General features: G+C 48.6%; 1 protein-coding gene across 2 annotated transcripts in view; it reads left to right on the top strand.

Annotated features, from left to right (window-relative positions):
- Nucleotides 1-978: 978 nt before the first annotated feature.
- LOC129694325 (tripartite motif-containing protein 29-like) overlaps nt 979-13985 on the top strand; it is a 36758-nt gene continuing 23751 nt past the window's right edge. Inside the window, exon 1 of one of the 2 annotated variants that reach the window (XM_055631026.1) lies at nt 979-1785. In XM_055631026.1, coding sequence (XP_055487001.1) covers nt 1630-1785 — 156 coding nt within the window. In that variant the 5' untranslated portion in view covers nt 979-1629. The remainder of the gene's footprint in view (nt 1786-13985) is intronic. The other variant, XM_055631027.1, reaches the window with a different exon arrangement.

The raw sequence follows: 13985 nt of genomic DNA, 5'->3' as shown, positions 1-13985 counted from the left end.
AAAACAAAAAATGGTGGAAATACACTCCAGCATCTTTTTTTAAGTTGATAGACACAAAAAAGCTGGTGTAGCTCAATGAGTCAGGCAGCATCGCAGGAGTTTTGGGTCGAGACCCTTCTTCAGACTGAGAGTCAGGGGAAAGGGAAACGAGAGATATAGACGATGATGTCGAGATAGATGGAACAAATAAATGAAAGATATGCGAAACAGTAACGATAATAAAGGAAACTGGCCATTGTTAACTGTGTGCTGATGAAATTTAGTACCGACAATGACACTCAACAAAACGACTTTGAAGCTGATATGACTTGGGTGGGGAAGGAATGGAGAGAGAGGGGATGCAAGGGTCATTTGAAGATAGAGAAATCAATATTCATACAACTGGGTTGTAAAACATCTGTGGCTGTGGTAGCGAGTCTGGGTTAAAACTTCAGAGAGCAGGAGGAATCACAGAGGGGGAGTAGTGAGAGAGGATGTTGCGGAACTTTCATAGAAAATAGGTGCAGGAGGAGGCCATTCGGCCCTTCGAGCCAACACCGTCGTCGGAGACAGGAGGAGAACTTCAAAGTAGGCACATCTTGTGGAGATTTTGTAGAGGAGCAGACAAGATGTGTTGGAAGGAGCCGCAGATGCTGGTTTAAACCGAAGATAGGCACAAAATGCTGGAGTAACTCAGCGGGTCAGAACCAGAGACCTTTTTTTAGTTTAGTTTGGAGATACAGGGTGGAAATAAGCCCTTTGGCCCACCGAGTCTATGCCGACCACCGATACCTGCATACTAGCACTATCCTGCACACTAGGGTCTATTTACAAACCTATACGTCTTTGGAATGTGGGAGGAAACCCGAGCACCCAGACAAAACCCACGCAGTCACGGGCAGAACGTACAAACTTTTTACAGATAGGATCGAACCAGGGTTCTTGGTGCTGTAAGGCAGCAACTTTCCCACTGCACCACTGTAGAAACAAGGGCATGTAGAAACAACATGGAATGAGCTGCCAGAAGAAGCAGTTGAGGCAGGAACTGTAACAAGATTAAAAATACATTTAAACTGGTACATGCATAGGAAAGGTTTAGAGGGATATGGGCCAAACGCAAGCAAGTAGGACTAGTGTAGATGGGGCACCTTGGCTCGGCAGGCTGGGCTGAAGGACTTATTTCTGTGCTGTATGACTCGATGACTCTCTGTGACTCAGGTTCTTATTAAATCTTTCCCCTCTCACATTAACGTATACCCTAAATGCAGGCAGGTAGGACTAGTGTAGATGGGGCATTTTGATCAGCATTTAGAGGGCTTGTTTCCATGCTGTGTGACGATTCCGTCTCTATATTATAAAATTGCAAACTTGGTTTTCCTCTCTTTGTTATGAACTGCTAAGGCATGCCAAGAGCTGCTCATGTTTAACTTGACTGAGTTATAGTGGTGACCACATTGCCACGCCCTCTGTTAAATATTTATAAGGACTTGACTTCCTATTTCCTGTCTAGTGCTGTGGCTCTGTCAGTGTGATCGTTTTCTGAAGAACACAATCCAAACTGCGAGGACATGTCTGAAATGTGAAACAGCTGTTTGTTCTCTGAACATAAAACTAAACGTAATTGGAGCAGTTTACGCCGATCACACCCTAATGGAACCTATGACAGAAAGGCATTGCCTTGAGCACAAGAGACCCATACTGTTCTACTGTCAAAATCATGCCGTGTGTGTGTGTGACTCCTGCATAACAGAGAAACATCAATCCCATACACTACTGAGTCTGGATCAGGCACAAGCTACAATTAAGGTACGTGGCAGAATACACTGTGGGAGCATTTTACAGTTGAATATCACCATTAATTAGAGTTTAGTTTAGAGATACCGGAACCCAGGTCTCTGTGAGTCCGCACCGACCAGCGATCCACATACGGGGGACAATTTACATTAACCTGGAGCCAATTCAATTGCTCGGAGAAAACCCAAGCGGTCACGGGGAGAACATACAAACTCCGTTCAGACAGCGCCCGCAGTCAGGATCGAACCCGGAACCCAGGTCTCTGGCGCTGTGAGACAGCAACTCTGCTGCTGCGCCGGGTTGTCGCCCTGATACAGTGCCCAGTCAAAGCAGATAGTGGAGATTTTACTTCGGAGTCACGTGAGTGACTACGTGAAGAACCCACCCAGCGCGCAGGCGCGGCATTACGTCAGCAGTGCAACAGCGGCAGCAGCTGGAGCCAGGCTCTCCAGCTGCAGCATAAAGACGAGACCTCAGGTAAGTGCCTTTTTTGTTACAGAGTCGCTCTAGAGAGAATAATGGCCTCTCGCAAGCGACCAGCCAGGAGGACTGCCTGCCCAACTCCACCCGAGGAGGGGTCCATAGCTGGGCGGCAGCCTCTCGCAGCGGAGGAGCCTTTTCAACGCTCCCGCTCACCCGACACCGAGCCGCCCCCAGTGCTGCAGATTTCAACGCCCCGCACAGGGAGGAAGGCGACACATAAAACCGACCGGCCGGTGTCCTCCGATGAATCGGAGGAACGGGAACACTCTCCCCCACCGAAAAGGGGAGACGCTCGGATCAGCTGCATGAGGCAGCTCCTCGAGCGCATGATAAACGAGGAGATGCGGCATCTCCCAGGAGGACGGGCTTTGGCCTCCTCCTCTCCACACCCTTCTGTACCCTCTATGTTCGAGGGCAGTAAGGGAGGCCAGGACTGGGCTGGCCTATCCCAAGGGCAGGCGGAGGATACCGTCAGCATGCCGGGCGTGCCGGAAGAAGAGCTACTGGGTGTAGTGGGCCGATATGCGGCGCCCCCAACAACTGGGATGGTGTTGCCACCCAGAATGGCGGCCACTATAAACAGGCTGTCCAACAACCCGCTGCAAGACAAGGCTGTCCAGCAGGCCCTTGACAATTACATCGCGCCAGAAAATTGCGAGGCGCTGAGGGTCAAGACGGTCAATGGGCAGATCTGGAACCAGCTGGGGCAGCAAATCAGGGCTCAGGAAGTCAAAATGCAGCGAGTCCTGAAGCTCCACTCAGCAGCCGTCACCGCCTTTGCTCGGTCCGTTGGGGATGAAGACACCCAGTTGGCCGCACGCCTCGGCAGCCACCAGCAGATACCGAGCTGGTGAAAGCCTGGTGACCGCCTCCCACTACCCCCAGAGCTCTTTTTTAGAGCGGGGCCCAGGGCGGAGCCGTGGGAAGATGCGCCGCCCCACCGCAGCACCAACACGGACAACCTTGGGCCAGACCCACCGAAAACGACCCCACAAGTGAACATGGAGGTAGGTGGGTCTGGTTCCTGTCAACATACACAGACAAAGGGTGTAGTATTAACAGGGGGACGTTTGAGGTTCTTCAAGCATGTTTGGTGCTCCCTTACTAACAATAAGTTTATACTCAACAGTATTAGTGGATACAAAATTGAGTTCAAACCAGGCGTAGAACCGCCAGTTCAGCACATGCCCCAAAGGGTGTTCCTTCCCTCGGCAGTTGAGAAGGTAGAAGGACAAGCTGAACTTGATCGGCTCGTGGCTAAAGGCATCATAGAAATGACCACACACGAGCCGCAAGAATTTGTATCAAATATTTTTCTCAAAACCAAAAAAGATGGTGGATGTCGCATTATTATTGATCTGACGTCACTTAATCAGTCTGTTGAGTATCAACATTTCAAAATGGAGACATTTGTCACTGCCAGACAAACTGATCTCCAAGGGATACTACATGGCAAGCATAGATATCAAAGATGCTTACTATTTGGTACCCATTCATAAAGATTACTTTAAATATCTGAAATTTATCTGGAGGGGCCAGCTATGGCAGTACCGAGCTTTGCCCAATGGTTTAACGACAGCTCCCAGACTATTTACGAAAATTCTTAAAGTGGCCATGAAGAAATTGAGAGAACTAAAACATTTAGTTGTGGCCTATCTGGACGATGTTCTCATATTAGGAAGAACACGGGAACAAGCTGTCGCAGGAGTGTTAGCCACTAAACAACTCCTTGAAACTTTGGGTTTTATCCTTCACCCAGATAAATCAATATTGGAGCCTACTACTAACATGGATTACCTAGGCTTCACTATTGACACGATTCACATGACTGTCACTCTGCCCAGAGACAAAACAGTTTCACTTATTGAAGCTTGTAGCTATTTAATTGCTACACCACAACCTAGAATACGGCATGTAGCCAGAGTTATTGGCTCTATAGTAGCAGCATTTCCGGCTGCCCAACATGGGCCCTTGCATTATCAAAATCTACAAAGAGCAAGGACTCATGCATTACGCCTTCATAGGGGGCATTATGATCGCAAAATGGATTTACCCGCTGAAGCCAAATCAGAACTTCAGTGGTGGGTTGATAATATTTGGCACAGTCACAGTCCTATCGCCGTAACCAATCCTAACATAACCATTGCAACGGATGCCAGTGCTTTAGGCTGGGGAGCTACTAACTCCATAGACAGCACAGGTGGCAGATGGACTAACTCAGAGGCATCGCTACTACAATCACTGGGCATTAACTTTTTGGAAATGCTCGCCGCCTTTTATGGGCTAAAAGCATATACATCTGATATGCGGCACGTGCATGTTAGGATTATGATCGACAACACTACGGCAGTATCTTATATCCAGCACATGGGTGGCATTAAATCAGTATCATGCGACAAATTAACTGCTATAATCTGGCAATGGTGTGTCGAGAGACATATTTGGCTATCAGCTGCCTATTTACCAGGCAAGCTAAATTTAGTGGCGGACACCAGGTCACGAAAATTCAACGACAACATCGAATGGATGTTGGACCCAAAATTATTTGCTAAAATTGTCAAGCAATATGGTACGCCAGATATAGATTTGTTTGCGTCTAGGTTAAATCACCAACTACCCATGTATGTGGCTTGGGAACCAGACCCAGAGGCAGCAGCGGTAGATGCCTTCACGCTGGATTGGGGAAATTTCTTTTTCTATGCTTTCCCTCCCTTCTGCCTCATCAGTCGGGTACTCCAGAAAATTCAGGCAGACTCAGCCTCTGGCATTCTGGTCGTGCCCGACTGGCCTACCCAACCATGGTTCCCAATGTTCCACGACATGGTGGTAGAGACACCAATGGTCCTTCAACACCACCCCCAATTATTGACTCACCCGGTAACTGGCATTAGCCATCCATGCCACCAAAAATTGAAACTCCTGGTTTCCAGATTTTGAACAGGCCTTACCGGGGATTGGGGTTATCAGACAGAACAATCACCACCATGTCGGCATCCCTGCGAGTTTCCACCAAGAAACAGTACCTGACCTTCATCAGGAAATGGGAACAGTACTGTCTGGACGCAGGGACATCCTACAAGACGGCTTCGATCTCGGATGTGCTGGAGTTCCTGGCCCACCTGCACCATGATCTCAAGATGAGCTACAGTGCCATCAATACGGCTCGGAGCGCACTGTCCGCATACCTCATGCCGATAGAACAGCATAGTGTGGGATCCCACCCTCTGGTCATCAGACTCCTTAAGGGGATCTTTAATACCAAACCCCCTACACCTAGATACACTCACATGTGGGATGTGAGTGTAGTTCTAACACACCTTCGAGGTTGGCCTCCGGTGGGATCCCTGAGCCTGGAACAGTCCACTTATAAGACCCTCATGCTCATGGCGCTTGTCTCAGCTCAAAGGGTTCAGTCGCTCCATCAGCTAAATCTGAACTACATGGTGACCACCCCAGATACCATTACTTTCACCATGCCGGGGTTGGTAAAACAAAGTAGACCAGGTACATCAAACTCCCCGTTGATCTTCCGGGCTTACCCTCCAGAACCTAGGCTGTGTGTGGTGACCCACCTTCATCATTATCTAGACACAACCCAAACGCTTAGAGGGAGAGAGAAAGCCTTATGGGTTAGCCACAGAAAGCCTTTTGGACGGGTTACCAGCCAAACATTATCCAGATGGTTGAAACAGGTCCTCAGCATGGCAGGGATTAACACAAATGTTTTTAAATCCCATTCAACCAGGGCAGCGTCCACCTCAGCGGCGGATAGGATGCAGGTTCCCCTAGACCACATCCTCAGAGCAGCGGGATGGTCAAGGGAATCGACATTCCAACGATTTTACAGGAAACCGCTGATGGAACAGGACGTCTTTGCGGATACCATTTTAGAAACCGCAAAGTTATGATTTAAAGCCCATGGGAGCTATTTTTTGTTATAGTTAATAAACATTTCTTTTATAACTAAACAAATTTGTTGGTCTTTAGCTACCACTTCCTCCCTCGATGATCTTTCGGCAGTGAGTGATATAACTGTTACACGGTTTGAAATCACAGACCTTTGAAGTCTTCACGTAGTCACTCACGTGACTCTGAAGTAAAATAGTAAGATTAAACGAGTACTTACCAGTACGAAGTTTGATCTGTATTTTATGAGGAGTTACGATGAGGGATTACGTGCCCTCCGCTCCCACCCTCATTATATAGATCAAATTCGGACTAATGTCTCGTTGGTCTTTACTATCTTTACTTCAACTAGTGTCTATCTGTGATTCCACACCGCTGCTTGGAAGTATGCCGCGCCTGCGCGCTGGGTGGGTTCTTCACGTAATCCCTCATCGTAACTCCTCATAAAATACAGATCAAACTTCGTACTGGTAAGTACTCGTTTAATCTTACTATTACACTTTGTTGCTTGCCCTGTTCTGTGTTTGTGGCTATGTGCTTTGCGTTATTTAGATTTGTTCACTATTAGACTCAGACGGTCACATGGAAATAAGCCTTTTGGCCCAACTTGATCATGCTGACCAAGTTAACATTCTGGATTAGTCAAATGTACCTGCACTTAGCCCACATCTCTCTATGAAACCTTGCTGTCCATGCATCTGTCCACAAATCTTTAGAAATCCAGATGTTTCCTGACGTTGAGCAGAGTTGCCAACACATGCATGGTGTATAATATTTTTGACACTGTCATAGGCCTTTCTTACATATGCTGTCACAAGGCACTGTAGTCTCTAAACAACCCTTCAGTCATTTTTCTTGCCCCCCATTTCAGAATAATAGTGTTTTAAGCCGATAACTCGACACGAGCACTGGCAATAAATAAATAAATAGTGCATCTTTCCAGCCCCTTATATCATTGGTCACGCTCAGCTGCAAATCGTTGTCAATCTGGTGGACCATCTTCATCTAGTCGTGGGGGTTGGGGATTAGGGGGGAGCGCTCACAAATGGAACAGCCTAGGGCCTCTCTTCATCTAAATCCGGCCCTGGCCGCGGCTGAGTTTGCCCAGGTGACCGGCATGGACCAGGCTGTGGCCCGGTGAATCCTGGAGGATAACCAGTGGCTGCTGGAAGTAAGTACCAAGCACTGGATAGCAACGGTGGAAGATAATGGCCTTCGAATGGGGGTGGTTGGAGAAAGCACCCTGCTTGCCTGCTAGATTTTCACTTATTGTAACTGCAGAAAAAATGTTCCCGATGTTGGGGGAGTCCAGAACCAGGCGTCACACATAGAAACATAGAAACATAGAAAATAGGTGCAGGAGCAGGCCATTCAGCCTTTCAAGCCTGCTCCTGCACCTCATTCAATATGATCATGGCTGATCATCCAACTCAGTATCCTGTACCTGCCTTCTCTCCATACCCCCTGATACCTTTAGCCACAAGGGCCACATCTAACTCCCTCTTAAATACAGCCAATGAACTGGCCTCAACTACCATCTGTGGCAGAAAATTCCAGAGATTCACCACTCTAGAATCACTTCATCGACCAGTGGCACTAACGCCAGTGGTGATGAAGTGCTTTGAGAGGTTGATCATGGAGCAAATCAACTCCTACCTCGACAAAAACCTAGACCCACTGCAGTTCGCTTACCGCCACAACAGATCAACGGTGGATGCGATCTCGCTGGCCCTCCACTCCGCTCTGGGCCACTTGGACAACAAAAACTCATATGTCAGGCTGTTATTCATTGATTACAACTCGGCATTTAACACAATCATCCCCTCCAAACTGGTTACCAAACTCGCAGAACTGGGTCTCTGCGCATCCCTCTGCAACTGGATCCTCGACTTCCTCATTCACAGACCACAAGTCTGTTTGTATTGGTGGAAATGTGTCAGCCTCGATAACAATCAGCATGGGAGCACCTCAAGGATGCGTGCTCAGCCCCCTGCTGTACTCACTCTATACTCATGACTGCGTAGCCAATCACGGAGTGAACTCCATCATCAAGTTCGCTGACGACACCACTGTTATGGGGCGTATCACTGATGGGGATGAGTCGGAGTATAGAAGAGAGATCGAGCAACTGTCCATATGGTGCCAGCGCAATAACCTGGCCCTCAACACCAGCAAAACCAAGGAACTGATTGTGGACTTTGGAAGGAGTAGGAGGGGAACCCACAGCCCCATTTATATCAACGGGTCGATGGTTGAAAGGGTCAAGAGCTTCAAATTCCTGGGCGTGCACATCTCTGAAGATCTTTCCTGGTCCGAGAACTCTAATGCAATTATCAAGAAAGCTCATCAGTGCCTCTACTTCCTGAGAAGATTACGGAGAATCGGTTTGTCAAGGAAGACCCTCTCTAACTTCTACAGGTGCACAATAGAGAGCATGCTGACCAGTTGCATCGTGGCTTGGTTCGGCAATTTGAGCGTCCTGGAGAGGAAAAGTAGTAAACACTGCCCAGTCCATCATCGGCTCTGACCTTCCTTCCATCGAGGGGATTTATCGCAGTCGCTGCCTCAAAAAGGCTGGCAGTATCATCAAAGACCCACACCATCCTGGTCACATACTCATCTCCTTGCTACCTTCAGGTAGAAGGTACAGGAGCCTGAAGACTGCAACAACCAGGTTCAGGAATAGCTACTTCCCCACAGTCATCAGGCTATTAAACCTGGCTCGGACAAAACTCTAACCCATTTTCTGTTATTTGCACTTTATCAGTTTATTTATTTATGTGTGTATATATTTATATCATGGTATATGGACACACTTATCTGTTTTGTAGTAAATGCCTACTATGTTCTGTGTGCTGAAGCAAAGCAAGAATTTCATTGTCCTATACAGGGACACATGACAATAAACTCACTTGAACTTGAACTTGAAAAACACAGTTTAAGAATAAGGGGGAGGCCATTTAAGACTGAGATGAGGACAAACTTTCTTCACCCAGAAAGTTTTCAATCTGTGGAATTCTCTGCCACAGAAGGCAGTGGAGGCCAATTCACTGGATGTTTTCAAGAGAGAGTTACATTTAGTTCTTGGGGCTAGCGAAATCAAGGGATATGGGGAAAAAAACAGGAAAGAGTGATTTTAGATGAACAGCCATGATCATATTGAATGGCAGTGCTGGCTCGAAGGGCCGAATGGCCTATTCCTGCACCTATTTTCTATGTTTCTATGCTTGAGTAAATGGCAATAAAACTCGGCCACTTGATTTTGAAGCATTCATGCATGGTGGAAGCATAATGTAGTCATAGAGTGATACAGTGTGAAAACAGGCCCTTCAGCACAACTTGCCCACACCCGCCAACATGTCCCAGCTACAATACCTGCTTTTGGTCCATATCCCTCCAAACCTGTCCTATCCGTGTGTAAGAGTCTAACTGCTTCTTAAATGTTGGGATAGAGCTGCCTCCTCTGGCAGCTTGTTCCATACACCCACCACCCCTTGTGTGGAAAAGGTTATTCCTTAAAAAGTTACCTCTTAAAAATACTTCAAACATAAAACATTGAAATCATACTTCTACAATGCACTAAAACACGATCATACATCAAATTTGAAAATGTCCCTACCATGGGAGGGGGGACACCCCTCCTCCCACACCCTCCCCCCACTCAGTTGCTCCACTCCCTCGCCGGTTACCCCCAAAGCCAGTGATCACGAAAAATCTCAATCGAGCGTCTGGAACAAATTGGTTTAATCAGGGCTTGTACAATCTGGGAAGCACTTCAAGAGAGGCCTCAAAGATACTCCTCTGATCCAAAATTCTTCCAGCATCTTAGAATATTTGTGTTACAATAGTTGTAGATGACTTGAGAATTAAGGGACAGAAGTTTAGGGGTAACATGAGGGGGAACTTTTTTACTCAGAGAGTGTTGGCTGTGTGGAATGAGCTTCCAGTGAAGGTGGTGGAGGCAGGTTCGTTTTTATCATTTAAAAATAAATTGGATAGTTATATGGATGGGAAAGGAATGGAGGGTTATGGTCTGAATGCAGGTATATGGGACTAGGGGAGAATACGTGTTCGGCACGGACAAGAAGGGTCGAGATGGCCTGTTTCCGTGCTGTAATTGTTACATGGTATATGGTTATATGGTTAGATGGATTCTACATTTTCACAATGATTCATAACAAACCACTTTTCTTTGTAATCTTTGATCCTTGTTTATCTCTATGGGAGTTACCTGTATGTGCTTGACAAATTCCCTCTGTAAACGTTTCCACTCCCCTTAATTACTCTAACCTCACCCCGTCTGAACGTACAGCCCTCCCTCCGCTCATTCTGCAGCAACCCTGTCAAGTGTGAGGTGTATTTTTGTATGTCAAATCAGGACAGGACTAACACAGTAAATGGTAGACCCCTGAGGAGTGTTGCAGAACAGGGAGATCTGAAAGTACAGGTGTATTATTCCCCAAAAAAGTAATGAACCATTTAACAAGGCGATGAAGTTGGGGTTTGGCACCCCACATGACACGAAGGAAAAGTATTAGTCTCCCCACCCACTCCCCATAGCTCAGATCCTCGATTCCCTGCAACATTCTCAGAAATCATCATAGTTTAGTTGAGAGATACAGTGTGCAAATAGGAGCTTTAGCCAACTGAGTCCGCGCCAAGCAGTGATCACCCATACACTTGTTCTATCCTATATACAGGTGCACAACCTTTTATCCGACGATCCAAATAACGAAAACCTCCGAATAGCGAAAAAAAATTCGGTCCTTGAAGAAAGGTCCTTGAAAATGTTCACCGAGGGCGGCCCGCAGAGGTGACAGCGGAACCTCCAGTTGGTCCCGGTCCTCGAAGAAAGGGGAACTAAATCCCCATTCATAAAAGAAAAGATGAGGGTATATTGCGCGGGAGGGTTAATAATTGACAATATGCTGCTGCCTGTCCGAGATCCCAGAGACCCACAGCCAGCAGCAGCCCAGCCCCGTTCCAACTACAGAGGAAAACTGCAAACTGGCCGGAGACGTCAGGACCACCAGAAGCCGCTCCCCGAGCTGCGCCCCCTCATCGGGACACCGACCCCCGGGCCCACTGCAAGCACGGAGATCCCAGATCAGCAACTCCAGCCCAGCCCCGCTCCAACTCCAGAGGAACACGCTCCCCGTATGGACAGAAGCTGATGGTGTGCAAGGGCCGTCGTGTTTTTGGGGTCGCGCAGCTCGGGCTGTGGGCGAACTGCCACTTGTCGCCGTAGCGGCCCATCGGGGAGCGGATTCCTCTGGAGTTGGAGGGGGAGTGGGGTATTGTGCTGTTTGATGGCCCCCTGCTATCCCAGGGACAGGGAGACAGGACGTTCACCGAGGGCGGCCCGCAGAGGTGACAGCGGAACCTCCGGTCGGTCCTCGAAGAAAGGGGAACTAAATCCCCTTCATAAAAGAGAAGTGGAGGGTATATTGCCCGGGAGGGTATATCGCCTACCTGGAAGAAACCGGACATTTTTTCCAGGATGTCGTCTGCACACCAAAGCTCACCAGTTTATGTTTAAAGTTTTACTTAACGTTTATCTCGTCTTTATTATTTATTCGGGGGATTCAAGAATCCCCGAGCTAGGCCGCCTATGTATCGTGAGTCTACCGTGGGAACTCTTTAACTCAGGGAGGCAGCAGCAGATTGTCGCTCCCTTCAGTTTCCCAGCGACAGTCACCTGCCACGGGAGAGAGATCATGCACTGTTGTAGGTCTCCTTTGCACGTCGGTGTTTCTGTCTTTCTCCACTCATTGTTGGCCCCATCTGTCACCACCCCCATCTACACCCCTCTGCTTCCCGGCCATGTGTGTGACCCCTTCCCTCCCCTCTCCAGCTCCCCGCTCATTGCACCGGCGCGGGGGCTTTGTACTGTCTTCACGTCGGCGATGGCAGCAGGCTAGTGCAGTCACTGGAGACGTCAGGACCAATTGGACGTCGACCACCAGGCCCACCGCAAGCACGGAGAACCCAGAGACCCACAGCCAACAGCAGCCCAGCCCAGCCCCGCTCCAACTACAGAGGAACCTGGGTTGCGGATGATGGGGCGCAGCTCGGGGCGTCGTAGGGGCCCATCGGGGAGCGGGTTCCTGTTGGTCCTGACGTCTCCGGCCACCTGCTATCCTCCGGGAACTGTACCGCCCTTGCAGGAGAGTGGGGTTGTTTGCAGTTGCAGAGGGAGGGGGCAAGGGCGGTACAGTTCCCAGTCTCAGCTCCTGTCCATGGGGGTGGCCGGTGACGTCAGGACCAACAGGAACCCCCAGGCCCACTGCAAGCACGGAGATCCCAGAGACCCACAGCCAGCAGCAACTCCAGCCCAGCCCCGCTCCAACTCCAGAGGAACACGTAGAGGCAGAACCTGATGGTGTGCAAGGTAAGTCTTGGGGTGGCGGATGAGGAGGCGCAGCTCGGGCTGTGGGTAAACTGCCACTTGTCGCCGTAGCGGCCCATCGGGGAGCGGATTCCTCTGGAGTTGGAGGGGGAGGGGGGGTATTGTGCTGTTTGATCGCCCCCTGCTATCCCAGGGACAGGGAGACACAGCGGCTTTTTAGACTGGTGGGCAATCACTTCCAAAGTTCTGCCCACACAGTCAGTACACCTCTCCTACACTGCATTTCATACAAACATTTATTCTGCAAGAAAAAACTACATTGAAGATTCAAACTCGCGACCGAGTAACTGCCGGGATCAAGGCGCAAACTCGCGACCTTAGATCGCCTAAGGGCATGTAGCCCCGCTAGGGTGACATGAGTGCGGGAGGTGATTCAATGCTGCGGGCACATTTACAAATTGAGGAATTCATTCAACACACTGCATTTCATGAAAACATTTATTCTGCAAAAAAAACCCTACATTGAAGACTCAAACTCGCGACCGAGTAACTGCCGGGATCAAGGCGCAAACTCGCGACCTTGCGGATATGAGCCGAGCACTCTACCACTGAGCCAGCCATTAAAATCTACGCTAAAAAATTTCCATTCCGAAGACCGACAAATTCTGAATTACGAAAAGTGTCTGGTCCCAAGGCTGTCGGATGAAAGGTTGTGCACCTGTACCAGTTCTATCCTGCACACTAGGGACAATTTTCTGAAGCAAATTAGCCTACAAACCTGCACATCTTTGGAATGTGGGAGGAAACTGGAGAAGCCAGATAAACCCCACATGGTCACAGGGAGAACATTCAGTCAGCACCTGTAGTCGGGATCGAACTCGGGTCTCTGGCGATCTAAGCCAACAACCAAAACAGAATATAGTTCACCGTACGGCCTCAGTAATGTCTTGTACAACTGTAGCATAATGGCCCAACTTCTATACCCACCCCCTTCCAAAAACCATCCTCGCCATCCACTTTCAGGGAACTATGTGGAACAGACCCTTTGGCCCATAATGTCTGTGCTCAATATGACAGAGTGGAAAGTCTCATCTTGGGAACAGATGCAGCAGTCACGTGAAATGCAGAATAGGGGATGGTTTATATAAGAGGCTGAGTTTGAGGAGGTGTAGCCCAGATCACTGCAAGAGTAAATAGGAGATTCAGTCGATTGCTCGCCCCCTGTGATAAAAACAGGGAGATGAAGAAAGGGGAGAGAGGTGTCAGAGACAGTCCAAGTGAATCTGTGGTGGTTAATGGTAAACTTCATGAAAACAATGAGTTCTGCATGGGTGCAGGAGGCTGGCCGGATGTAGTCGATAATGTAGTGGAGGAAGAGTTGGTGCCAGTGAATGTTTGTGACAAGGACAGTTCGACGTAACCAACAAAAAGGCAGATATGGCTGGGATCCATGCAAATGCCCTTGATTAGGCCT

This window comes from Leucoraja erinacea, unplaced genomic scaffold, assembly GCF_028641065.1.
Source record: "Leucoraja erinacea ecotype New England unplaced genomic scaffold, Leri_hhj_1 Leri_622S, whole genome shotgun sequence".
Lineage (NCBI taxonomy): Eukaryota > Metazoa > Chordata > Chondrichthyes > Rajiformes > Rajidae > Leucoraja > Leucoraja erinaceus.
This window is presented reverse-complemented; position numbering and strand designations above follow the sequence as displayed.